This window comes from Nothoprocta perdicaria, unplaced genomic scaffold, assembly GCF_003342845.1.
Source record: "Nothoprocta perdicaria isolate Ctin4 unplaced genomic scaffold, notPer1 scaffold_7, whole genome shotgun sequence".
NCBI classification, from domain to species: Eukaryota; Metazoa; Chordata; class Aves; order Tinamiformes; family Tinamidae; genus Nothoprocta; species Nothoprocta perdicaria.
Genome location: NW_020455976.1, coordinates 4,343,571 through 4,371,520, shown reverse-complemented (window position 1 = coordinate 4,371,520; position 27,950 = coordinate 4,343,571). Strand labels below are relative to the sequence as shown.

At 46.6% G+C, this 27,950-nt stretch overlaps 1 protein-coding gene across 1 annotated transcript; it reads left to right on the top strand.

Moving 5' to 3' along the window:
• Nucleotides 1–318: 318 nt before the first annotated feature.
• Nucleotides 319–27,950, top strand: XPNPEP1 (X-prolyl aminopeptidase 1). Its single transcript, XM_026050562.1, has 20 exons — nt 319–365; nt 2,248–2,372; nt 7,482–7,545; nt 9,225–9,329; nt 9,601–9,693; nt 10,261–10,404; nt 11,209–11,304; nt 13,535–13,616; nt 14,518–14,728; nt 17,684–17,773; nt 18,851–18,901; nt 19,481–19,539; nt 20,238–20,315; nt 21,072–21,143; nt 22,922–22,982; nt 23,804–23,873; nt 24,963–25,136; nt 25,937–26,013; nt 26,656–26,754; nt 27,451–27,950. Exons 2-20 carry the CDS (start codon nt 2,250–2,252, stop codon nt 27,574–27,576), a joined length of 1,875 nt encoding a protein of 624 aa, XP_025906347.1. The 5' UTR covers nt 319–365; nt 2,248–2,249; the 3' UTR covers nt 27,577–27,950.

Below are 27,950 nucleotides of genomic sequence, written 5' to 3'. Positions count from 1 at the left end.
CCTGCTGCAGCCCGTGCCCGTGGCGCGGGCCCGGCCCCAGGCTCCCTGTGTGTAAARGCCGGTCGGCCGCGGCAGGGCCGCCGCGGGCAGAGCCAGTCGGATGGGCCGCGCCGGCCCTTCCTGGAAGCGCCCGGCGTTCCCGGCTCCCTCCCTCCTTCCCGAGGGCCGCACGCGGGGCAAAGGGCCCCGCCGGGCTCGCCCTCCGCCCCCGGGGCGCGGGAGCGGCGCGGAGCCCGGCGGGAGCCCGCGGAGACGCTGCCGGGCAGGACGGCAGCAGCCGGGCCGCTGCCCTCCTTACCCCCCTGCTCTCTTTGGAGCCCTGCGGTGACATAGTAAGGACAGCGAAGCCGGTTTAACCTCTTCAGGTTTGTAACTACGGCCGAGGAAGGAAAGGGCACCCGTTAAAAATTAWAGGGGGACCAGGGTGAGTGACTGCTCAGGAGCTGGGAGGGAATAGCTGCCCTTACTGTGGAAATTAATAGCAATTTTAATGGATGGTTTGAGGGAGGTTTAAGAGATTTCTTATGTTATAGGAGTTACCTAAAATAGCTCTCCCCCTTCATAGAAGCTTCATTGCTGGTGTACCTAAGTTGTGTTTTTAATATTGCCAAAATAATTCATCAGCAAATGCTTTTTCTTCCTAAAGAGAATCCCTTTAGCTTGCTAAGAAAAAAGTGGCTTGTCAGCAAGGAGCTTTATTAAAAGCCCAACCTTATCATTTGTTGCCTGTTCAAATGAGCCCTTCAGGCTGCTGGAGACAAAGTACAGGTCGAGAGAGGAGGCTGGGCCTTAGGAGTTTATGGAAGAGATTCTTTTCTGCTGGCTAATCACTGTGTTGTTGCTCTTGCCTCTTCCCTCTCAACCCTCTGAACATAAATTGACAGCAGTGTAAATGATAAGCTTGTTATAGAGGGCCATCAAAACCATCAAAATATAATGAAGTTTCGTGCAGTATCCAAATACTGTGTAGGCCTAGGAGCAAAGTTAAGGGGTAAATGAGGCCACAGGAGTCCAAACACCCCTTTGAGGATGTAGCATTAGTACCTTTGGAACTTGCTCTGCTCCCATTTGTGCCTGTGGGCAGGCAGTCTGTCACGTGTAAGTCCTCTGGCCTCTAAATTTCCAGTGAAAAGTGTAAAGGATGGTCTTGGGTTGGGAGTTTTGCACTTGAAGGCAGCACAGCTTGGTCGAGTTCCTTGCTGGATTGCAGCTTTGGTTGAGTCATGTCACCTTCCTGAGCTCCCTGAGATGGAGGCAGCCTCCTGCCTTCCTCTTCACTTGGCAGATGTTGCAGGGACGTGGCTAGGAAATGTGCTGTGAAATGAACAGTCGGGAAAAAACCCTGCATGTGAGCAGCACAGAGCTTCCACACCCTGCCATGGAACGTGGTAGTGTGAAAGCTGTAAGATCCCAGTGCACACTTAGAGACACAAGAGGAATTGGAAGAGGATTAGGAAGGATGTTATCCCACCCAGGAGACATACTGCAGAGGTGAGTGAAGAAGTCTGGAGGAGACTTCTGARGAAGTGCAAGTTGTATGAATTTCACAGGCTTTCAAGTCAGACCTCCCCCTCAGCTTGAGCATCTTCTGGAGAGATGGTGCCTGTAGCTGCACTGCGGAGAGCAGCAGGGCCTGTTGTGCTGCGAGGAGCAGGGCTYGCCCTCAGCCCCCAGCTGCAACACGGCGTGGGGAGTTGTAGGTTGATGATCATTGCAACACCAAGGAGACGTGTAACAAAATTGCAGCAGAAGCATATGATTAGTCTGTGCCCTTGTTTTCCTCTCTCATCTTTCATCTTTTCATCCACCTTGTCCCTTTCTCCTGCTCATCTCATTCCAGCTAATATCTGCAGATGTGTTTGCTTCTCATCTGTGGGCACTTGGGCTCGGGACTGTCAGCACTGTGTGTGGACACCTTTTTTTTATTTGCCATGGGGCTCTGCTGGCTGTGAGGAACACCTGAGGTGCTCTGGTTCTTGCTGTGTACTAGGCTAGTGTGCATTGCCCCTCTGTGAGCAGCAGTGGGCTGCTCCTTCACCAGAGAGAAGCTGCTTTACAGCATAGACCAAGCTTGACTCTGGCCTTGGACAGATCTAAAGTGACACAAATGTCAAGTGATACAGTAAAAACTCAGTGCTGAGAGGGGTGATGCTGTCTTCCAAGSAAGTTTCCAATGGTGACAGCCTGTGTGAGTGGCCCGAGAGGACTGGATAAGCCCTGAGGTTTTGTGCTTTGTTCCAATTGCAGGTATGAAGATGAGTCCGAAAATTACAACAGAGCTGCTGAAACAACTGCGGCAGGCGATGAGGAATCCAAAATATGTCCAGGAGCCTGTCCAAGCCTACATAGTGCCCTCGGGAGATGCCCACCAGGTAGGGATGGATTTCAGGAATGACTGTACTTTTCTTCCCAGCAAAATATAAGCCAGGAATAACCAAATTAATCCTGTTCTCTTACGATTTAATGACCCTAGTAATAACGTCAGGTTAAACTCTGAGAAACGCCATGCTGGATAGAGTTTCTGGAATCCATGTGGGGGAGTGAGGTTTTTATGTACCTGTAAGGAATCAGTGCGGATGTTCCACCAGCAGCTTCTCATCAGGTTGTCTCCAGGGGAGCTCATGCTGCAAGGAAGGGAGCTTGCCAGAGCAATTGCTGTCCCTGTCTTGGCTGTTAGAGAGGGTGGATTAACTGAGGGAGGAAAACACATTATCTGGGTTTTAATTTCCCCATTAGCACCTCCTGATCAGCACTTACACTTAGCTTGTGTGACAAAGGTTTGGCTGCGGAGCTTTCCCTTGGCCAGATCATGGCCCTGTCTGGCTATGACTGGATTTTGCTGCTTCATGCTAAAGCTCTGCAGGCTGCTTGTGAAAGGGCCTTGGAGAGTTGGGGAAGGAAGGGGCCTCAGCAATATTTTCCCTTTCAGATATTGGTCTGCATCCTCTGGCTGTATGCACCCAAGAGGACAGGCTGGGCTCATGGTGATGTGTTGCCTGCTGCTTCCAACATTAAGATTGTTGCAGTCTGTGACATTAAAATTACTTTGCTGAACTACCTCTTACCTCCCCTTCTTGTTCATATGCAAGTTTCACTTTTCCATCCCTCCTTTGGGAGGCTTAAGAACAGGCAAGGCTAGAGCAGCTTTTTTGCTCCTCAGCTGTTTTCAGGAAACAAAAGATCTGAAGCTTTCTTGGCTCACACCCAAAGTTGTCCTTTACTGTGGACAGGATTACTGTGCAGGATTAAATATGACTAAACAGGCCCCTATGCCCTTGGTTTGGCACTGGGGTGAGCTGGGTCCGGACTTGCCTGTGTCCCGAGACCAAATGTGCAGCATCAGGTTTCCTCTTGGGGAGATGCAGACTCAGGCAGGTAGAGGGGAGGTGTTTTCTGCAGCTGCTATTGTCTGCTGCATTCCTGCCTCAAGCTGCTTCTGTCCATATATAACTCTGGTTTCATTTTGTTAGACCTTAAATGCTGTCATGTGAGTTGAAGAATGTGACCCTTGGGACTCCTGGGCTCTTCTGTTGCCCTCCTTTTTTTCTTTGACACAGTGCAATAAAGCAGAGCGCTCTGTGTTGCTGTTTCCTGCTGGGCAAGTTGTTTGGGTTTCTCTGCAGAGCAAGTCCGTGTAAATGGAAATGAAAAAGCTGCTAATTCTGGCACCTCCTGACTAGCTAGTGCAGAGTTTTGTCTGTGGACTTTGGGAATTGTTGCAATTTTAGACACTGGAAATCTGTGGATCCCAGAACAGCTTGCTGATTGCAGGTAAATTGCAATGGGCTGAGGTTTTTGGATTTCTCATGTTCTAGGAAGGGATTTCTCCCCTGCATGCAACATACAAATAAAAGGTCTGCTGTTAAGTTTTGCTTTTGGGCAGCTCTTCCTTCCATGACTCAGAGGCCATGGTTTGATGATACAGAACGTTCAGTGGCTTGAGCCATTTCTTCCCCATAGGCAAGATATTTATTGCTGCTCTTCCCTCTCTCAGCTGTTTCTGAGGCTGTGCAGGGATCCAAGTCAGAGACCTAATGCAACAAACAGCTTTCTCCCCTGTGGTTTTGACAGAGGATTTAGACTAGGGAAAACTTTATTCCCTTTTTCTTTGCAAAGAACCCCCTGGATTGGACTGATGCCATTAGGTTAGCTTGCAGAATAGCTGTTTTTGTAACATCCCTTGGGATGGAGGGTATCAGAGCTCTAAGCTGTCTGTTTTAATACTACTCTTTTTTTTTTTTTTTTTCTGCTCAAACTTGTATATCTTCTCTACCAGTTAGTTTGATCAGRGTTACCAAGACTGCTAATACTCTGGATTTGTGGCTCTTGTAGCCAACCCTGAATATTTGCTGCATTGATTTTTGTTTATTTATTTTGGAACGTCTGATGCTGGTGAAGTCATGAGGCAGTCAAGAGAAATCGACTGCTCCCTAATCTGGGTAGCCCAAAGTCTGATGACTGGGGAGAGCAGTTCCACTTACAAGAGGGGTGAAGACTGTGCAAAGATCCCCCCCCTTCTGTGGATGCTGGAGTGGATCTTGTGGCTAGAGTTGTCAAAGGAGCATGAGGGCTTTTGGGAATGAGGCATCTCATTTCTTTATGGTTCAATTAAAAAGGCTTGTCTAAGCGTTTGGCMTGTTGCAATAGTGAAGGCAGGATCCATTTTTATGTAGCTTCATCCAGTTCCCATTGAATGTGGAGTTTGCTCACGTGGGAATGCTCAGAGATTGAGGGAGCTTTCCTCTTGGTAGGAGGGAGCGATGTTTGGGTTGGAGCTTGGGTTTTGAGCTAGTCACAGCTTAAATGGAGTTGGCTCCAGCTCCTCAGGCCTTTACTCAATAGCAAAAATAAATTTGGTCAGATCTGACTAATCTTCCACATCCAGGAAACACCTGCCCAGCTTAGGGTGCCGTGTTTGGGTTGGCAGAGATGCCCTCTTGTGCTCGGAGCTGGCCCCTCCAACTTGCTTGTTCTGAGCTGAGGAATCAGCAGAGTTGCAGAGCAGCGCAGGCGGTGACTTGCACAGGTGGCGCTGACCTGTTCCAGATCTTACTGATGCAGTTAGGCTCTTGGCAGCGAACACTGCCCTCCTCCAGGAATACAGCAGAGTTTATTCTTTAGTGGTAGGGCATCAGCATCTGGCTCCAAGGGCTCTTGCCATTGCTGCTCACGGTTGATGTTCGAATGCCCCGAGCAGAGTGAGCCTTGGTGCATTCATGGCCTATGTGAAGCCCTGCTAATCTCCCCAGGCCCATCCTGGCCTAGCTCAGAGGTTCTGTGATGGAGCCCCCAGCTCTGCTTGTCCCAGACCGATAGGTGTGGTGGAGAGGAGCCCCAGGAGGGTTGGTTGAGCCTGCCAGGGCTGCAGGACAAGCTCCAGGGAGTTGCTCTGTTCCCACAGTGCCATGGCCTCTACTTTGTGTGGTGTCCACRGGCGCTACCCTTGTAATTTTAGTCCATGCAAAATATGTTCTCATCTGTACTCGGTTGGGGTTGCTCTGTGGAGCAGAGCGGGTGGAGGGTGTGCAGGAATTCAGGCTGGTGGATGGATGAATTGTTTTTCCTCCGGATCCCTCCTAGCCCCACTGACACGTCTTAAACTCTTAAAACAGTCCCTGGATTTATCYGTGAATGGGTCAGTCTGAGATATTTCTCACCAATCCCAAGTCCTTATTAGTTTAGGTTAGCTTTTACTAGATATGACTAGTAGATTTTTAATCTACAAAGAGGCRGGGGAAAAAAATAAAATAAAATCCTCTTAAAATGGCAGTGCATCTTATCTCACTGCTCTGTGTGTCTAGCTCAGCCCTAATCCTTCCTACGAATGTGAAATKGTTTATCTTTATAAACAAACCAGCCTACAGTCTCTCTCTTGGGTAGATCAAGGAGAAAGGGAAGGGAAATTGCTGGTGTGATTTCAGATGTACTTTATGATGTGATCTACAACAGGAAATTTCCAGTGTCTTTTTTAGGCATCAGGCCTTGGGAGGTGCTTCCCCAGCTGTGAGCTGGGTGTCTGGTGCAGGGCAGGAGAAGGGAATTGTTGCAGCCAGCAGGCTGAAGATCAGTGGGTGACACTGCAGTGGGAAGTCATCCTCAAGCCCAGCTTTGCTGGACCTTCGTGGGCTGTCCTGCTGCTCCGAGCTGAGCACCCATGGGACACCTGTGGGATCTGGGTCCCAGTTCTGTCCTCAGGATGACTTTGTTCTCCCTGTCTACCTGCTGATGCCCCAGCTCTTCTGAAGAGGCTCCTCCACAGGGGACAGAGATAGGTGCCTGCTGGGGCAGGAGTGGGAATTGATACAAGTGATATGAGAGCTGCCATGGTTTGTGCTTCGCATYTCTGTGCTTTTGGGCCCTCCTCTGTCTTTGTGAAGAGTAATAGATTTAAAGGGAATATTTTCGAATGGACGGGCAATTTAAAAATAGCCATGGCAGGAGAGAGAAGCATAGTATCCAACGCGGCGAGAGCTACAGGTCTGGGAATGGGCCGCTGCTCCGCTTGGCTCCGTGCTCCTCCTGCTGCGGCGCAGCTGGGCGCGTGGGGCCGCCCACAAGGTGCCCTCGCAGGGCGCTTCCAGCTCCCACGCCAGTACTGCCAGCCTGGATTAACGTGATCTGCTGAGCTCTGCTAGTTAATTAACAGGCCTGCTCAGTGCTTCTGACCTCCGATCCTGTGAGAATGGATCCCAGAAAAAAGCTGTGGGGCCGTTTTGAGGGGTAACTTGTCATTTTGACAGCCTCTGTGGATAACAGTGCATCTGCACATGCACRGGCTTTTCCTTAATGCTGCCAGCAGAAGTGCCACAGATACAGGTTGTGTTGAAATTGGGATGTGGAAGGACTAGCAGTCCTCAATTCCCTCTTGCCCACCAAACTATAATTGGGTGATTTCTGGTGCAGTCATGTTTGAGCAGGCAAGGAAGAAGTGAAGGACCAGCATGAAAGGTCCTAAGGGCGCAAAGATTTTACAGTTTCACCACCTTGATAGCTTCCTTTTAATGWCATTGTTGTGGAAAAGAAAGTCATAAATTCCGATGAGGGGACTTCAGTGGAGATGGTGAATTTTACAGATTTGATGTGCCGATTGCTCTGGTCTCTGAGATCAAGGAGTGCTCCCGGTTTCCCTTCCTTTCACACTGCAGCTTCAAAGGCAACATTTGTTTGTTGCCCAAAGGGGAGGCTGAATGTGAAATAAACATCTGCAATGTCTGAAACACTTCAGTATTTACAGAAGTCTGTGGGAGAAAAGTGCTGCAGTTTTTTTTTACACACAGAAAAGGCAGTCGGACATAAATGCAGTATAATCACAGATGATTAAATGTTCCAGTGGAGCAGAGTTCAGCCTTTAACTCATTTATTTCTCTGCAGCGTCCTTCAGGAGAAAAGCCTTATCAAAGTATTTGTTATCAGCTGATTTCTTTCTTTCTTTTTTTTTTTTTCCTGCTGCTATAAATAATTGCTGCCTCTTTTGTTTCCAGAGYGAGTACATTGCACCCTGTGATTGCAGACGGGCATTCATCTCTGGATTTGATGGCTCTGCAGGTATCTTTCCAGAACTTGGGTTCTTGCTACTGTGCATAATCCCCCTGTAAAGAAAAGTCCCCTTTCATGGCACAGATATAGGATGGAAAAGGAAACCTACCCGCCCTGCTTGATCTGTTCTCATTTCGGCATCTGCAAAGTTGTCTTGGCTACCCACTGGAATTATGTAATATCAGTGCAATAACAAGTTTTCAGAAAATGTTTGACCCCTGAATGAACCTCTCATGAAGTGAAATACTGTTAACTGTTTGAAGGGATGCTTGTAGCCTATGTTCATTTCTGCTCATGTGGACAGAGCATGATCAGCTTTTACATTGCCCATTTGGGTTGGGGTGAAGAGCAGCTGACTTTAGCTGGCYCTTTTGTTTAAATGGAGGCTGGGCCACAAAGACTGCGTTGGGAAACTGAACTCTGTGGAAAAAGTTTGCTTATCTTGCAGAGACAGGATGTTTTCTTGGCTGTAGGAGAGGTCCATGTGTCAAGAGACCTCTCTTTTACCCTAGCTGTAGCCTACACTCTGCAATCGACTTTGCTGTATGATTTTTTTTATTTTTTTTTGCCAGTCACTTCAGTCTTTTTAGGATTTTTCATTCCCCCAGTTGTGAACTGGGTAACTGGGTTAAGTGCTGCTGTCTCTGTTTGGAGGGTCTGTTCAACTCATAGGAGCTGTGCTGGGACTCTATGTAGAAGCTGATAAATTCTACACTGCAGATTGCTGTTAATGGATGACATGAATCCTGTATTAATTTCATGCCTTTTGCATGGCCTCTTCATAACCTTGATCTTTATTTTGGGATCTCCTGCTGTACTTGGAAGGTCTGTCTTACCAGTGCAGCACTTGGCAAGTCAGGGARGCTTCATACAGGGTTTCCTAGTGGAAAACACTTTTGTTTCACGTCTTTCAGGCTCGAGCAGCTTAAAATTGGTGTTTGTGGTGGGTTTCTAGAAGGGAATTAATTCACATTTGGAAACTGGTCTGCTAAGCTGGGCTTCAGTCTCTGGATGTAGGTGACAAAAGRTGGTCAAGATGCAGAAGCTTGAAGACCAGGATTTTTGTGCCCTGAGTTCCTTGGCTAGGGAAAGACAAAGCACTTAAAACGCAAGGAGCCTTGTGAGATGTTGCTGCACCTCTGCTGTCTGCTTCCGCTGTTGTTCAGTAGCGGTTATTGCTCCCACAAGGACCAGTGTAAAGGACAGGCATGGAAATCAGCAGAGGTTTGTGTTCATATTTCCCATTCAGCCCTCTGTGCTCCGGCTGTAACGGTTGRGGAGGGGTGCAGGTGATGACACCTCAGGTCTGCTGACAGCTCTGGGTGGCTAGGGCTTGGGCTTCCTCTGTTTAAGATGGGATGGTGTCTGGTTGCACCCAATATGTGTTAGTATGATGACAATCCGGTGACAACTGTGGTCTGTAAGAGGCTGGAAAGTTCTGTGAGTTCTGTGAATGCATCTGAGGCAATTCATTAAGCTGAGCCCTCATGCAGGGTGTCTATGACGGAACTTGGAAGGTCACTGTCTAGGGAAAATAGTGAATATTTCCACTAAAACTTGAGTAACATCTGACCAATGAGCAGAGCTGCCTTCAGGGGAACTCGGGTGTTTCGAACAGCCCCGCAGCTGTCTGTGTCCCTGCAGGGTGGCTCTCTGCGCCAACCACCTCTCTCTGCCTTCCTGCCCAGGTACTGCCATCGTAACAGAGCAGCACGCGGCCATGTGGACGGACGGCCGTTACTTCCTGCAGGCTGCGCAGCAGATGGATAACAACTGGACACTCATGAAAATGGGTACGTGGGAGGCTCCGCTTGCACCCAGGCAGCAATCCCAGGCTATGAAGTTGCTTTTTGTGTGGCGCAGCGTGGGCTGTAGGAACACTCTGTCATGCAGGGGTCTCAGCTACAATACTACCCCTGCTTTAAGATTCTGCAGCTCTTCTTGCCCATGAGTGTAGACCTGCATTAGTAGACATGTCTGAAGTGTTGGCTTGGGCTTGACATTTTGGCTAGTGCGGGAACACTTCCCTATGACTGCCTCATTGAACCTCTCTTGCCTGTGCAGGTCTGAAGGACACGCCGACCCAGGAGGACTGGCTGGTGAGTGTCCTCCCAGAAGGCTCGAAGGTGGGAGTGGACCCTTTCATTATCCCGGCTGGTTGGTTTAACTTTATTGTATAACTCTGGGGGGCAACTGCATTTTACTGCCTTATATCCATGAGCAAGCAGTGGAGTGATGCTGTGCAGCTAAAAGTTGCCATGTTTCAGCTCAGAGGTCATGGAGGGTGAACCACTTTGAAGGCTGGTTTTTAAACTTGCATCATGAAAGCTCCACAGTCTTATGGCTGTGTAGAAGTCCACACTAATGTTCACCTGGCTTAGGTCTAGGATAGTTCTGAATTGCCCTGGGATGGATGATGCCCTTATGACAGCCTCTGGAGGGTGATCTTACAGCAATTTCTGTCCTCCAGCTGGAGTGCTGGTGGCTCCACTCTAGTATGAGGCTCCAGGGCTGCAAGGAGTTGGGTTCTGTACCTGCTGCCAGCTGTGGTGGCTGTAGTTGTGGCCCCGTTGTTGCAATATCTTTTTTCCTCCTTTGAGAGGATGGAAAGGACTGTTTAAGAAAAAGGAGGGGGTCTCATATTCTTGTTTTTTCCCCATGACCAGGACTGAAGTTCCCAGTGTGTTCTATAAAGCCACCAATGTTGACTTTTCCTTTTGGCAGACCAATGGAAGAGGATGTCCAAAGCCCTGAAAAGTGCTGGCCACGATCTTGTGCCTGTCAAAGAAAACCTGATCGATACAATCTGGGTGGACTGTCCCCAGCGCCCCTGCAAGCCACTCATCACCCTGGACCTGAATTACACAGGTGAGAAGCTCAGGTCCAAAGAATCAAGAGAAACTTACTGTACTTCCCCTTTTGCTCTCACATGTCAAAGTAGTGAGGAGTAACACTGCTGCGGTCCAACAAGATCCATTTTGTTTCAGTCTCTAGAAGGTGATCGTACCTCAACTGATGGCCCCTTTGTCCTCAGGTTCAAGTAGCTGTTTTCTGGAGGTTAGCTTCAGAGCAGTCCATGCTTGTCTGGGAGAGGTTGAAACTTGTTTGAGATGGTTTATATCSGTCATTAGAATCATAGAATCCTTAAGGTTGGAAGGGACCTTTAGAGATCATCTAGTCCAACACTGCTACACGTGCRGGGTCACCTAGAGCATGTGGCACAGGATTGTGTCTAAGCAGGTTTTGAAGATCTCAAGAGAAGGAGACTTTACAACATCTCTGGGCAGCCTGCTACAGGGCTCTGTCACCCTCACTGTCAAGAAATTTTCCCTTAAGTTCCTGTGGAACTTTTGTGCTTCAGTCTGTGGTCATTTCCTCTAGTTCTGTCAGGGGTCACCAGTGAAAAGAGGCTGCTCCATTCTCCTCACTCCCTCCCTTGAGGTATTTGTAGACACTGATCAGATCCTCCTCCCTCAGCCCTCTCTTCCTCAGGCTGAAGAGACCCAGCTCTCTCAGCCTTTCCTCATAGGGCGCCTGTTCCAGGCAGGAGTGAGGAGCACAAACCAAGCACATTGTTTCTGAACACTTCCAGAATCCAATACATCAGTCTATGCTTCGAACATCACTATTCCTGTAAAGTTGGTAACTGTAACTTTGTATTGTGTTTTGCAGGGGTCAGCTGGAGAGACAAAATTGTAGCCCTCCGTTCAAAAATGGATGAGAGGAATGTTCTGTGGTTTGTGGTAACGGCCTTGGATGAAGTAGCATGTAAGTCCTCACAGTTAGCCTGGGCTATTGCCTCCAAATAAACTTCCTGCCTACGAAAGGAAGAACCCTGCCAGAATGGGATGATCAGGACAGCCAATGTATTTGTTAGAGGACAAATGCAGTCAAGAAATTGGGTTGCAAGCAGTGTCTGTATTTCTGTGCAGTGCCTTTTTACACCACTGAAGCTCTTGGATACATTTTTGGCCCAGGATATGCAGCAAATCACCCCCTTTGAAAAACAGCCCGGGCTAAGGGAAAGGAAGGTCATGTATAAAGCCCGAGGCAATTGGAGTGAGTGTGTGTGTGTGAGAAGGGGGAAATGGATTCTCTGGCTGTAAGAGATCTTGATGCTGCTTCACCCTATGGGATGATGCAGACTTTCTGCTGTGGAGGCTGGGCTATAAACAGAGCAATGCAACTTGTGGCTCTGTGTACAGAGTCGAGGGTGGGCTATGCAGCATTCAGGCTGCACCATCATTTTCATGGCTTTCAGAATCGATCTTTACCTCTTCCATGTTTGGCAAATGCTTGGGGAAAAACAAGGCAGTCAGTTGGACATCAGCTTGTGTTACCAAATGAACTGAGCAGAGAAGCTGATTCGAGGGGCTGAGTACCTGTGCCTAGGGCCCAGGTCTGYGCTGGCTCCCTGCCCAGTGTGTAGGAAGGGAGAGTGGCCGGAAAATGCAGCGATTCCTTGGGGCTCTTGTTCTAGTTTTGTGTGTTGATGCCTCTGAGGGATTTCTGTTGTTTAAAGGTAGCAAAAGGCCCAGAGTGGGGCAGTGGGAGTGYCAGCACTGGCCAAGTGTGTTGCTAATTCATGCACCTCATGTCTGGGCTCAAATGATAGACATGAAGGTTGGGTGTTTGTAGCTTTGGAACAGCCAGTGTGGAGCCTCCAACACCGGGAGACGCCGCCTTGCTGAGGCCTGCAGGCTCCCCTGGATCTGGGACACTGAGCACAGAACTTGCTTCATGAAACGAGTGCTTCTGAGAGCAGCGAATACGATTCCTCCCTGGGGAGGCTTGCATGAGCAGAGCCTCTGCCTTACCTTTTCAGGCACATCTCCAATTAAATTRATGATAAATTGTTGCCCTGAGGTGGTTTCAGATTAAATGTCTCTGGCAAAGCCAAGCTTGGTTATGAATCAGGGATTTAAGATGGACCACAGGAGGTCATGAGAGGAACTTGCTGCCAAATACCTGGTAGATTTTCTTTCTTAAATTGAGGGCGGACACTTTAATTTTGTCTAATTAAATTCACTCTATTATAAACTCCAGGCGAGCTTCTGGAGGCAGAATTAGAGGGCCRCAAAACAAGGCAGTTGTCTCCTTGYTGCACTGGGAAATGGATGAGTGAAGAAGTTTGTACCCATGCAGTAAAGAGCTCTTTGTGGCTCTTTCCTGCCTTCAAATGACCTGCGCCTTCCCTAGGGAGGATCAAACTCTATTTTTACTTTGTGGCAAGATTTGCACAGTTTGAATGCAGTGCTGGTTGTGATTTAGGACATGCTGGTTCTTTTCCCAGCTGTCCTGCTGGCTGGCCTTGTTGCTTCAAGTAACTCATTTCAGCTAATTAGATACCCTGGGGGTTTTATTTGACCCTAAAATCGGAAGTTTAGAGATTCCAAGCATATACTTCTCCTCTTGACTTTGTCTGGAGCTGTGAGAGAAAGTATTTGGAGGGGAAAAAATGAAGTTCTGAAGTCCACACTTGGTATGTTGGAGGCACCCAAATGAGATGTCTTTCTGGAATATTTTGGTCTTGCTTCTTATGCCTCCTTTCTCTCAAGTATCAAAACAGAAGGATTAGATGAAGTGTTATCTTTTGTAACTTTAAAGCTTTCTGTCTGCTGARGTGAACTCTTATCACATCGCACAGACTGGAAAGGGCATTTTTTTATTATTATTATTTTACTTTTTTTTAGCAAGTCCCTATCTTTTTTGACAATGTCTGCTTTTTTTCCAATCCAGGCCCTTCCTTAGGAAGTTGGACCCTGATTTCCTGCCTGGATGGCAGTGTTCAAGCTGCAGTTCTGGTGCCATCTCCTGGCAACTGGCAAAAGCTCAGGATTGCCTGAAAGGCAGCAGGATGTGGGGAAGCTGGGTCCGTGGCCTGCACCCGTAGCAGCTAATTTTTTTGTTATGTTTTGCTGAGCTTATTTTTTTTAGCTTTCTCTAGTGTTACAAAGGATAAACCAGGACCTCAATTCCTGACATTCTTATTTTCCAGGGCTCTTCAACCTTCGAGGCTCTGATGTTGAGTACAATCCTGTATTTTTTGCATATGCTGTCATAGGCATGAACACAATCAGGTACTTGTATTTCCTCCCCTCTTCTGTCCYCAAGATGCATTCTTCTGTGGGGGATTTATTCTGGCATTACCCTCTGTCTTTTAAAACCACCTACAGTCAGACTGCTTTGATGTCCCTTCTGAGCACTTTTATCTTCAGCATTAATTATTTTCCTGCCCTGATCAGAGCTAGGAARTAGGAACCAAGAACTCTACTGTGCTTCTTAGCACCTCAGCTGGTCAGCAGCTCATCCTGGCCAGGATGTCACTGGGGGATAATGTGCAGGGTTCCTGGAGCCCTGGGTGAACACTAGGAAACTTCTCTAATGGTTTTGAGGTAACTCAATGACAAAGAGACTGTGCAGAGAAGTTTATGCAAAAGTCTCCCTGCCTCATGCCATAAAGTTGACTTCTCTTTCCTGTCCCCTGCAATGAGCCTTAGCAAACACAAATGCTGTAGAGGCATCTTGAAGCATCTAGAGTAAAAACTGATTATGAGAGTACAGGCTGTATTTGAGTGTTTGGCTCAAGTTTTCCATTCAGTAAAAGTAAGAAAAGTCTGGTGCTTCTAATAACAGTAAATTATTCTCCTTCCAGATGTTGCCTTTAAAAACAGGGAGCAGCCATTATGTGCCTCTGTTTTGTTCTCCTGGTTGAAGTTATGGGATGCAGGCATTCTAAATGTCATAAAAACAAAAATGATATCAGCTCCTTTCCCCTCAGCAGGGTGGTACGTCTTAATTTCAAAGCAGGATTCAAGCTGCGTGAAGGCCAGTGGATAAAACAATCTAAAACAAATTATAAAGCATAAGTAACAATTTCTTTCTAAAATGTCACCAGAGCACTGTGGTTTCTTCCTTCCTGTGTTCAAACTGCTGCCAGATGTGGGCTCATGTTTCTGCTCTTTCTGATTTCTTTCTCAGGCTCTTCATTGATGGTGACCGGGTGATGGACCCAGCCGTGAGGGAACACTTGCAACTTGACTCCAACCTGGAGCCTGAGTTTCGAATCCAGGTGGTGCCCTATGGATCAATCCTGGCAGAGCTGCAGGCTGTTAGTGCAGGCCTCTCGCCCAAGGACAAGGTCTGGCTGAGTGACAAAGCCAGCTATGCTCTGACCGAAGCCATCCCCAAGGTATGTGGCATGGGTGAAGGAGAGGGCTTCTCTCCCTCCTCTTCAGAGCAGTTAGGAGTGGCTTTAATCAGGGCAGCTGCCCTTGGCTTCCCCACACCGGGTGTGCTGTGGGCTGGTGCCTGTGYGATGATCCTGCGGTGCTGAGGTATTGAGGGGATGTTTAATCCTGGGGTGGCACTCRCTGGAGCTGCCCTTCCAACTCACTAAGCTGATTTACCCAAAGAATTGTCAGCTTAAGATAAGACAAGTACAGTGAGAGAGGCGGGAGAGAGGGAGCGGGGTGAACTTGGGTCACTGTGCCTGAGGCTGGAGCATCAGCCTCGTGTGGAATAGCAGTAAGAGCTGCATTAGGAAATGCCCTCAAACTAAAGGAGCAAAGTTGGGCAGCACTTTCATGAGGGGTCACTTGAGTGTCTGAAGGTGGTTCCCTTACTTGCTTCAGCAACTTGAGGCCATGGAGCAATATGTGACATCTCCTATTGAATATAGGAGGAGCAGGGTGACAGAGTCGTCGCAGCAGGGAACGCTGCGTATGCAGGTAGCCTGCAGACCCTTATGTCTGTGCAGTGAGTGCATCTCCTGAGGGACAGTCATAGTGTCAGACTTCTTTTTCTTTGTAGGTTTACATGCTGTATCTTACCCTTGAACTACTTACTACTTGAACCAGGCTAAGAGTCTTGCAGTCCCCTYATATGTTGTTAGAGAGGCAGGAGAGCAGATGAGCAGTGAAGGCCGCAGCAGCAGTTGCAGACAGAGAAGCTGACTCTTGTGCATCTTGGGTACATCTCCTGTTCGCCAGAGATGACGTTCTCTCTGGCACTGCAACTGGTTCAGAGACACTGGTAACAGACATTATAAAAAACATCTTAACAGATACTGGAAATAAATACACTGCAGAGTGATATCAGGGACTAGTTGACATTGTTCTACATGTTACTTTGGAAGATGAGGCCCAGTGAACAGGATCTTGTGTTCTTACCGAAGATCCCGGGCTTCCTGCCTGGGAATTACAGGGCTCAGAGGAAGGGGGCACCCAAGAAAAATAATGAATTGTAAAAAGTGCTTGGCTGCAAGTCTGCCGTTCTCCACAGGGAGATTTCTGCTTCYTCCGGGTGGGCAGACATCCCCTTGCTGCTGTGCACACTGCTGCAGCTCCTGGGCCTTGAAGACCTTGCCTGTATTTGGAAAATTTGAGTGACTTTGTCTCTTTCCCAACAGTCAGAAGCCCAAGAGCAGGATGTGGGTGTCTACCCCAGACTGCACACTCTGATACCAGCAGAAATCTCTCGGCTCCTGTAACCAAAGTAGCATCAGGAAGGATAAATTGTTGTGGCTATTCTGCCTTCACAGTATAATACTCCTTGTTGATTTATAGTTCAYTGGCTCCAACTAAGCTGAGTTTAGGTAAGCTGTTGTACCTGACCTAATGCAGAGCGACCACATTGAAAAGTACAGCCAGTCTGGCCTASCTAGAGGACTYTAATGAGTTAACCCCATAGCACTGKGAGTTTCTGCTGATGTTGAGTGGTTTCTCAATGGTTTGGGTCTCTCTGTAAACATGAGGAGAGTCCCTGCCCAAGGAGCGCTGAGTGGGAGAAAATAGAAGGGGAAGAGCTGAAATCTTCTGGTTAAAGCCACCCTACGAGTCAGTGGCAGAGCCTGGGTTCCTCAGGGTGCTGGGTGTCTTTGCCAGCTCTGCTCTGTAGCAGCTGAACAACCGGCCCAGGGTGTTTTAAAGAACTGTGATGCTAGAAGTCTCTCTAGCCCATCTCCATCGAAGCCACATAGTGATGTTGGCAAAAGTGCAGTGMATTAAGCACAGACCTGTAAACCCTGTATAGACTTGCCTACAGCTGCACATAAAAATGCCTTTGGCAGATTGATAGAACTGGGCGATATCTGTAACGGACTATCCAATCTAATATAGAATCTGCTTGTGAGCAGTTCAGCCCTGACTCTGGGAATTTTCTGTTCACACTTCAGTTTCTTCATAACATTGTGTAGTTGTCCTGCTGTTCTTAAGAATCTGGGAACTAAGTTTTTAGGACCTGTGAAAATGGGTCTTGGCCTGGGCCTGTGTAGGAGCCCTTCTAGCCCACGATGTATGATGGCTCAAGCAGAGAATTGGAGATGTCACTTTTATTCCTCCTTTTACAGGCTATGATGAAGCTTGGGCAAGTTACTGCAGATSGTGAGTTTTAGAAGGGATACTCCAGCCAGTCAAGCATTCCCACTAATGTAAAGACAGTTGACATCTAGGGGAAATGCATGGCTTTAAAGGATCAGTTACCGGTGCCTAATGCAAAGCCTTCCTATAGCAGGAAAAGCTTTTCTCAAAGAGCTTTTCTGTTTTGGAGGAGGACTGACTGAAACCTCAGCTTTGCACTGGCCGTTCATGGGTCTGGTGACTCTTGATGTCTTTGGCAGACGTGCAGGTGCCTGTGTTGAAGGAGCCGAGGCCTTGGGGCCCAAAGGGCCTCTGGGTTCAAGGCCAGTGCTTGATACTTGGGCTGCTTCTTGCCTGAGTGTGACATTAAGGTAACAACTCAAGGTGGCTTCTTAGGTTTTGTTCCCACAATCTGAACTTTACTGAGGATTTAGTATTTCTAGTTGGCCGTTTCTTGTACAGCCAACTTTTGTTCCTTTGTGTGTGCTTCACCAAGAGGAAACCCACAGCTTGGACTTTGATATATTCAGACTGTTCAAATGTTGATCCTGTTTCATGATGTGCTATTGGCCCTCCTTGTCCCTGGATTCTTTTTGACTCCATCTTCTACAGGCAGGGTTTACTCATCTATTCCCCAGTGTGCTTAYAACCACTGGTAACCAGTATCCCACAGTCCTTCAGGCTTAGAGAGGCTGCTGAAGTATAAATTGTGGCCAGGCTGGATTATTAAATTTGTMGGATTATGTTGTTTGACTAATCCACGTGTAATCTCTGTCCTTCTGCYGCAGGCTTACCGATACCTCACCCCATATACCCCCATCTGCATTGCAAAAGCTGTGAAGAACGCGTCGGAAACAGAGGGCATGAGAAGAGCACATGTAAGGAAAGCCTAAAAAGCCTCCTTTTGTGTGGGAAGAGGTTTGCTTTACACCCAGGGAGAGAGATTACATTTTCCTTTAAGTTTTAGCATTTTAGATTAAAAAGCAAGTATTTGAATGGCAGGGTGAAAATGATTTTGCCTCTCTTAGCTTTGTGTTGAACACTTACTGTGGATGAAGCAGGGTTTTTCACTTGTTTAGCATTCCTTTGGAGTGAAGAACTGCACAGGTAATAGTGTGAGTAATCACAGTGGCTCTGGGGACTATAAGTGTTAGAGTGCGAGTGCTTAAGGGGATGTTCTCTCACTTTGCCAAGTGCTCTTCTCTGTCTCTGTGCAGTCTTTAAATTGTTATCACCAAAATAAGCACAGAAAGAACGTAGAGAAACTCTTTGACACATAATGCAGAACATGGACCAAGATGTTCAGAAGCAGCCAGTGTCTTCAGAATACTCTTTTTTTCACCATCATCATGACACTCTGAAAATGGTGCTGATCTCCAAAAAAGCTGCACCCTTCCTGGAAAAGAAGCCTGTGCGTCAGGTTTACAGGGGGGCTGAAAGCGCCTTGTATTTCCTGTTAATTTTCAAGCAGCAGGTTTCACAACACAGAAAGGTGCCAGTTAGAGCCCTGACAATTCTGGACTTGGGCTCTGCTGCTTTTTAACTCATTGCTTTTCTTTCCATCAGTTATGGAGGAGGAAAAGTACTTGAACTGAGCACAGACACCACTTTTTTTTGGTTACCTATAGGAAAAGCTGTGCCTTGCTCTTGCATGTTTGTCTCCTGCCCCTTCCTCTTGAAGCAGGAGAAACTTGAGTCATGAGCTGTGCCAGTGTTCACTGAGGACTTGGTAGTCCTTTGTGATAAGTGCCAGCAGGAAACCTATATTAACATTTATTTAATTGCTCTGATAAATTTCCAGTGCTTGCATTAATTGCAAGATGCAGGACCTGGAATGACCTTTCCTGTCATCTAGTTTCTCTCAAGCTTGTGAATCTAATTGCTTTGCATTGGAAGCAGTGTTTTTACTGAGGCTTTATTTGTTCTTGACTTTCTTTCTATGCCAATTTTAACAGATTAAAGATGCTGTTGCCCTGTGTGAGCTCTTTAACTGGCTGGAGAAGGAGGTAGTGTATCTTTTTTTTTCTTTTTTCTAACCTGGAGATTTTCTTGATAAGTAAACTCTCCATTAGCACAAACGTTTTGGTACTTTTATAGTGCCTTTGCTAAGGTAGGGGAATATCATTAAAACTTTTTGATTGGTTGGTGTGGAGGATTTTGATTGTTCTTCCATCCAAGGCTGTGCTCTGAAAACACATTCCTGCTTATTTTGCATAGGCCAGAGCCAAGCAGCTGAGGAATGGCCCGAACACACTTAATATAGACTTGATATCATCTTGTGCTGGTTTAGTAGTAGACATCATGAAATAATGTCCAGTTTAGCACAGTATTACAGGAGTATTTTCAGGATAATCAATGTTGTCCAGCAAGGTGGACAGGTTTGGTGTGGGATAAGTCAAATTGCTCGTGTTTCCCTTGGATTAGGTGTGCATAGTGAAGTATGTGTTGCACRGTACCTGTCTAAGTTGTGTTCCTTCTGTGCTACTGAATGGCCCTGCTTATTGGTGGCTTGGTGACTCCAGAAAGTGCTTTTTAACCACTTCAAGAAATCTGGTGTGTTAATTCAGCCCAAATCTGTCCCCTAGGTTCCAAAGGGAACAGTGACAGAAATAATTGCTGCAGACAAAGCAGAGGAGTTCCGCAGGTACAAAAAGACCTCATGTAAGGGAGTGGCATTTTGGATGGGCATTGCTGTGTGGGATTTTTATTCTCTGTTTTTATTTCACTCTTTAGAAATCCAGCTCACTGTCAGATGTATTTTACCTGAGGACAAACCATTGCTCCAGGATTTTTTTGAACACTTGAAAGAGTTGAGGAAGAATTGGGTCCCTTGGGAGGTACAGGTCCCAGCCCATTGGATCCTACCTGCTTTCCTTTTGAAATAGCATTAAGGAGTGCTCGGGGTCAGGGCAGCAGGATGGTTGCTTTCTTGCCATGGAGGAGTTGAATTTCCCCTCCTCTGATGGACAGTGAGCATTATTTGTATTGAGATATTCCATGTGCACCTCTAGGTCCTCTAAAAATGCCTATGAATGAACAAATAATAAGAAATTGTTCAGGACTTCTTTGAACTTGATACTGGTAAGGAGCCAGTAGAGATGGAAAACAACTTTCCATGTGGTTGGGAAGATAGCTTGGATCTGCACGATTCTCATACCCAGGAGTTGCTCACCCAAATGACATTCAGGACTAGGGGGAGGCCAAGGTAAAGTGAAATAGAGAATGAAGATAAAGGTGGCAATATTTGCCAGGACTCCCTTCTTGCCTGACATGTGCTGGGGTGCCCCGGGTGGCTGATCTGCTCCTCTCTTACGCTGTGGTGATCACTGTCTCTTCTTTCAGCCAACAGAAGGACTTTGTTGAATTGAGTTTTGCTACCATTTCAAGCACTGGTCCAAATGGAGCCATCATACACTACAAGTAAGAGAAACAGCTGCTTCTGTCCTGGAGCAGACATGCCTGGAATGAGCTCTGTACCTTCTCTGGAGTCACAGTAGGGTACTCCAGAGAGGCATGATTGCTGTCAGTTGGCATCTTGCTTTATTTCTACATTCCTAGCTTCCATACTTACTAGCTTGCTTTGACTGCAACACATTTATTATGATGCTGGTCTTGTTCTCTGTCCTTTGAGGCTGCTCAGGGACCCTGTGTTCCAAGTGGTCACTGACTCAGCTCAAAGCAGTTAAGAATATAAGGGAACATACGTTTTAGAGCAAACTTAATCCCTGGCCCAGCTCAATTGAAAAGCTTTTTTATGTGAAAAGACCTTTTTTGGTTTCCTTTGCTGCATCTATGATACGCTGACTAGCAAATCTTGAGGTAGATTTGCTGGTTTTGGAAACCAAGAGGGTTACTTGACTGCTCAGGGTGTGAAGAAGAGCTGTGTTGGTGGAAGAAGTTTAGCAAGGCCATGGTAAAGTGCAAGCTGCACTGAAAAAATGTGCAGGAACAGGTGTTGAGGGTTTTTCTGGAAGAAAAATAACTAAGTTGTACTTACTATAGACAAATGTRCTCCTCACTATGAGGCCTGGCTCAGTGTGTATGGGATTTCCATGGCTGCTACAAGAAATTAAAACTGATACATCCAAGCTTGCACTTACTGTGGTTTTTGGACCACAGACTTGAGCTGGAGGCCTTAAAACTATGGAMCAAATAACTCTATGTTTAATTGAACAGGCCAGTTCCTGAGACCAACAGAACCCTGTCTGTGAATGAGATCTACCTCCTGGACTCTGGAGCGCAGTACAAGTGAGTGGGCTAAAGGGTGCTGAAAATGCTGCATTTTCCCCTCCTASTGAYCACCCTGCAGGGCCAGTCATTGCTYGGGCAAACACAGCAAYGTGCAGAGGTGACTGGGCAGTTTKATGAGTGCCTTTTCAGAGAACCTGTCTGTTCTACATTCTCTGAAAGATATTTGTGGAATTTTGAATATAGCTGTTGGAAGAACCTGCATAGGGTTACTTGAGTGTTGTGGAGGTCTAGATGGGTGGTTTGACCTTGATTGTGGGACCTCTGAACTAGAGGTGGCACCTCAGTGCTCTGTTCTGGAATGGGTTGGTGGTTCTCGCAGACACGTGGAACTGGCCAGGCCCTTATTACTGGAGGTGCCAGCATGTGCAGAGGTGGGTTTCTGCCCCCCACGTTGTGCAGCGGGAGCACTGCATGAGTGATGCCTGGCAGCRGGCTTTGAGCCAGGTTCAGGGCAGCCAGCAAGCCTTCTCTGGAGTAAGGAGCAGGATCTAAAAGAGCAGGTCCTCCTGTGTCCCAGCACCAGTGTTGCGTGTAGCCATGCTCTGATGGAGGGAGGACGTTTCTGACCATTCCAGCTTTGTTCACTGGTGCTAGAGCTGCAGACCTGGCTGTCCTGGCATATCCTGTCTACACAACAATCTGTGCAGCTGAGTAAGGTGCCAATTTGAGCAATTCTGGAGGCCAGAGGAAGGTGGAGCAGAGCTCCTGGGCACAGCCCCTTGTGTGCTGTGCTTTGTGCTTCCAGGGAATCTGAGGCAGGATTTCTCATCCCATTGCCCTATTGGGTCTCAGGAATGTTTAGGGGAAGGCATTGTGTCTCTTGGCTCAGTTAGCACCTTGACTGCACTGTTCAGTGGCCTCCATCTCTGTGTGATTGCTGTGGAGCCTCCCACTCCACTGAAGAAAAGAAGTGATGTTTTTAACCAGTTTAAGTAGCTTAGGAATAACTTGCCCAGGAAAATGTGGGGTGGACCCGAGCACTTTGAGACGAGCTTTGTCTTTAGAACTGTGCTTTTATTGTGTCAGTCAGGAAGAGCTTTGAAGAGGAACCGTGCAAACATCCTTTGATAAGGTTTTTACAAGGAGATCTTTTATTCCCCCTCTGATGGCCTAATTAACAATTTCCTTAGTGTCACCATGAAAAGCAACCCATTGAATAACATAAGCTGGACATCAATGGCATTTTATTACATTGACAGGGACGCTCAGCTTGGGAAGTTAAACCCTGAGCTCTGTGTGACTGGTGTGGGTGTGTGTGGGCTGGGGAAAAACGTGGGCTCAGGAATGACTCCTTCAAAGGAAATTTATTATTTCAAGGCTCTCTGTTTTTGACACCAGGCACAAAATGATACATATATAAAATATAAATATAGATATATTCTAAAAAGTATATCTCATATATATTTTAAGCTAGTGAAGAATCTCTTAATGCAAGTAGACTAAATTTGATCTTTGTCATCTTCACGGGCAGTGCCTGTTGCTGTTCAAATTAGCTTCACATTTACATGCAGTCTAGATTCTAATTTGAGAAGAGCTGTGAATTATAGTTGAAAGTTAACATTTTGAATTGTAAATCATGGCTGCATTTGGGACGTATATGTTCAGGATTCCGTAGGTCAGAAACTGTTATCTCATAAGTATTTTGTGTAGTGCAGAGCAGAGAACTTTACTTAGTCTGACTGGTTTGTTGTGGTGTGACTGGGTTTTTCTKCATTCTTTCACTTTTTCTTTCCCCTCCTCATTTTGCATCCTGCATCTTTGCTTGCCTTTGGAAGAGATGGCACAACAGATGTGACCAGGACAATGCATTTTGGTACCCCATCAGCCTATGAAAAGGTAACATGCCATCTTGGGGTGTTTTGCGATCTGACCCTTGTTGGTTGCTGGAGACACTTGATCAGACAGTGTGATGCTTAAAAAATAATGATGTTCCTGCTGCTGTGTAGGCAAAGGGCTCTACTGAGTACTACTTATTTACTAATAAAACAAATGACTCTGTAAGACTAAAAAGGAATCTGCCACACTTGAGATTACCGAAAAAGCAACCAGGTGAATTAAGCATGATGCTTTCCTTAAGATGCACACTTCTCACCTGGAAAGTGCCACGTCTTCAAGAAATAATAAAAACAGCAGACTAAAGATGCCCATTGTTGACTTGTCCAACTTGAGAGTCAATTTAGTATAAAATTCCTTGCTTAGCACAAGGTTGTAGTAGTGGTTTGCATCTAGCTTAATGTGCCAATCTCAACTACTCTAAGAATGTCTGTGTTGAGAATTGAGCAATGCAGATTTGTTTACATAAAATGACTTCTTTAATTAAAACTCATTTCCTCATTAGTTCACCCAGTGATGAAAAATGTCCCAGAGGGTATAACTACAGCCACAAGGAAAATCAGTCATTTGGGTCAAGTGAATATCCTGTTGCTGCACCTGCAGTCTGAGTTTGTAACTCTGTGATTAGTTGATAAAGATCGTTACAGTAATTTAACCTTTCTGCTTTGCTTTGGTACTGCCTGTTACAGGAGAACATGAGCAAATCTCACCAGATTCTCCACAATTTGCTGCAAAATGCAGCCTTATTCCCCACTTCTGGGGTGGTTGTGGTGGGGGAAGTTTTCCATCCCTTTGTTTACTCCTTGCACATATTGCCTTGCCAGGAGTGCTTCACTTATGTCCTCAAGGGCCATATAGCTGTGAGTGCGGCCATCTTCCCAAATGGAACCAAAGGTAGGCTGGTGGGCTGGAGGTTTTGGGGTGTTTTGACGTAGCACCGGCCTCTGAAGAACTATTAAGTGGTCCTAGAACAATGCTGTGGTTGACAAGTGTGGATGTGTTAGATGGCTGTTTTAGCTCTTCATGTTCATTTCTGTCGCTGCATTTTGGATTCTGCATTACTGATTACCTTTCTTGTAGCAATTGGTGCTGAAACTTCTAAGGAAGGAGCTGGAGGGTTTTCAGAGCCTTCCACTTCTGGAAGGCAGTGACTTTCACCACTTAATTGCACTCCAACACGGTCTTCGCCTTCTTGTGCTTTGAGGTTGGCTTTATACTTTACTCCTGGATCTAGCAAAGGAAGAGGTTGCTTTCCAGCTCCAAAAGGACTATTTCTCTTCTAGTTAATATGCAGTCTCTTCTAGCAGCAAACAGCCTGGGAATATGACACACAGGAGCTGTTTTGATTCTGGACAGGAGAAGCTGTGGTTTGCATTCACCAGGGTGAAGTAGCTGTAGAGCTGTTTTCTCCCTGGTCAGGGGAGAGTTGCCCCCAACTTGCATTCCATTGTAGGGGAGGATAAAGCAGTTGAGTAGTGAGAAGCCCAAACAGAAATTGTGGGGTGTCTGAAATTACATATATGGCACCAGTGTTCACATACAATTTAATTCTCTGCRTTCAGGTAGAAACAACCTGAAATAATTGCATATCTTAGCTTGAAGTCTTTCTGGTTACTTCACCAAATGTAATTGCTGGATCTTCCACTTTGAGTTTACCATTAAGAAAGGTGTTGGATTCTCTCTGGGCACCTACCCCTAGATGCTCTCCTGAAAACACCCTTGGAGTGAGCAGCAATGGGGTGTTTCTGATGCAGGCCATGTCCTGAAGAGCTGTGTGACTGGAGAGGGATTCACTACTTAGAATGGGCTCAAATGTCAGACTTATTAAATGTGGCAGCATCTCTCCTGTAATTTGTAACAAACCAATGACTTTATTTTTTTTGTCATGTTCTCTMGGGCTGAGCCCTCTTTGTGATTATGAGAAGCTCTGAGGGAGCCTGACTTGATCACGTTCTCTCTCYGCATCCATCTCTCCTGCTGCAGGTCACCTCCTAGACTCCTTTGCCCGYTCTGCCTTGTGGGACTGTGGTTTGGATTACCTGCATGGCACAGGACATGGAGTTGGCTCCTTCCTAAACGTGCACGAGGGGCCTTGYGGCATCAGCTACAAAACCTTTGCGGATGAGCCCCTGGAGGCTGGCATGGTGGTCTCTGATGGTACCTGTGACCCTGGGTGTTGGGGAGGGGAGTGTGCTCATCACAGGCCATGAGCCTGCTCCTCACTYCGTCATGGTCATCAAAGCTCTCTAGGGAAAGACCTGATGTTGGGTGGGCTGCTTCCCATAAATCATCTTTGCAGTCGGTGCTGCAGGCCCCTTCCCTGCTCTGTGCAGAGCAATCTGTAGCAGAGCTGTGCTGCTGGCCCTGCCAYGCAGCCTCCTCTGCTGCACTGGAAGAACTGGCTGCAGTTCAAGGTGGACTCTAGGCTCACAGGAGCTAATCCTGTCTTTKCTAGGGGCTATTTGAGGCAGCTGTTAAATAACTCCATGCCTTATTTCTCCAGCACTACATTACCTAGTGAGGCTTGCTGAGAGACTTAGATTCCCTCAGGGCAGCAAAGTCCTTTCAGTGAGGAAAGCTAAAAGCACCCTCTAAAATAACAGTTTTGGGGAACTTCCTCTCAAAGAGATTATTTTTTTCTGATTCTCTCTTTTTTTTTTTTTTTTTTTTTTGGTAACTATTAAGTGCATAAACTGGCCTTTCCCTTGACTTAGTCTCTGTGAGCTTGAGGGCTGTCTGGTTTCTCCTCTGTCATTGAGGCATTTTGTTGTCACCTTGCTCGGGGCTTTTGTGCAGATTAAGTAGAGTCAGAAGTTTGTTTGCCTCTCTGGATGCTTGATGTCAAGAGTGTTTAGCAACCTCAGTGGACAAAAACACTGGAGAGGAAGTTAGCCCATAGGGAATAAATATTTACACAGTATCTGAGTGGCTTGGATGATTATTGTCTGTTTCTGCAGAGCCTGGGTATTATGAAGATGGGTCCTTTGGTATCAGAATAGAAAATGTTGTCCTTGTGATCCCAGCCGAAACCAAGGTAAGTGACCTGCTGAAGTTGCTCTTTTCTGCAGTCGGTGGCTGTTAGTCTTAAAATAGTGGAGCTTGGGAGAGGGTCACACTGCAGATATTAAATATTATTCTCCAAAAACTCTGCTATCATGAAGACTGGTTCTGAGTCTCCCCTATTAACAGAAACTTTGAAGACAGTTCTGCTTCTGCAGAGTTTCCATAGGTTGAAATCTTTGGGTTGTTTTCAAAAGTTTTCTTTCAGAGACAAGAGCAGTGTTTAATGCAGTGTTGAAGCATTGCTGTAGAGCTTCTTCTCAGGTTTGAGAGCCCCTAGTGGCAGTASAACCACCAGCAAAGCAAGGTTCTGTCATGCTCAGTGCAAGTCTGGCTGGGTTTTGCACTTAGGAAAGTGAAGCTGGAAATGACCATCTGGCCATCAAGCCCAGTCCCTTCAGGTTGTGACATGTGAAGTGATCTTATAAAAATGGCTGCTGAGATGACTGGCTTATATTGTCTGAAATACTCAGGGAAAAAAGAAAGTAATTATAAGTTGCAGCTTTATGGTCTGAATGTTGTAAGGGTTTTTTTAATGGCCTGTGACATGAACTGAGGAGTAAGTAAGTAGGRTGGTTTCTAAGAGTAAATGATTCCTTTTGTCTTTTTGCTGCAGTATAATTTCAAAAACAGAGGCAGCCTGACTTTTGAACCCTTAACCCTGGTTCCAATCCAGACAAAAATGATTGATGTAAACTTGCTGACCCCAAAAGAGGTAAGAGAAACAGTAGATCAATATTCCTTTCTTTAAATAAAATGAGCTGATTCAAGTGTRTGGCAACAGTTATCCTCTGCTGCAGTTTGAAAGTCAGGAGATCAACTCTATGCACTCAGTTGTAAATTTGGTCCAGTTTTGGATTGGGAGGGTAGATACTGATGGAATCTTCTGAACCTCTTTTTCYTTCCCTTTGTCTCAACCCATGCTCCTCCTGTGAACGATGATCCTATTTGCATTTCCTTTCTGAAGAGTGCTGAGGAGTACACACATCCACCCTAAGCTAACCTGTTTGGATGAGTAGAGCAACTTGTATCTCAGGACTGCATTGTTCAGAGGTACAACTTTGCAAAGCTCTTTACCAGAACATGGGAGGTAGTTGTTCTGGCTTGCTGCAGGCAGGTACTTGTAAAGACTTAATACACTTCAGCCTTGGTGAGCCTTAACCCATCTGAAGAACCTAGCACTAATTGCTTCAGTTCCTACCCCATCAAATTTACAAGTCCTTTCCATAGATCAGAAGCCTCTCTTTAGGGCAAGAGCTTATCCCCAAAGCCAAACAGCCCAATTGCAAAGAGGTTAATGACATATGACTGTATTTGGCTGTTCCTGAAAGCCAAGGATTTTGCTGTGTCTGTAACCTGTAAAGGTGCCAACTCCTTTCTTACACTGTGTTGTGCCCTTGCCTTTCTCTAGCGTCACTGGGTGAACGACTATCACCAGAAATGCAGGGAAGTCATCGGAGCCGAGCTGGAGCGGCAGGGCCGCCGCGAGGCGCTGCAGTGGCTGCTGCGGGAGACGGAGCCTCTCGCGGGGCAGTAGCGTCGCCGGAGCCGCAGGGCCGCGTGGTGTCACAATGAGCTCGGTGCCACTGGGAGAAGGGGCTTCAGGCAGCTTTGGGGAAGCAGGAGAGGGGGTTAATTCGTGTTTTCCCCCACCCCTGGGTGGAAGTAAGGAGGCATCCTGTCTGAGTGCTCTGGGGGGAGAGGAGAGAAACAGGAAACAAACTAAAGAAGCATGTTGCCTTTGAAACGGGTGTCTCAGTGAAATAATGGCTCTAAGAGACAATACTGGAATATTTTGTACTGTCTGATTTTTTTTCACTGTAAAAACTCAGTATTTTTACATACTTGGGTTCCAGTTGATAATATGCTATACACGCAGCAGATCACTGAATAAAAGGTTCCCACCCCTTG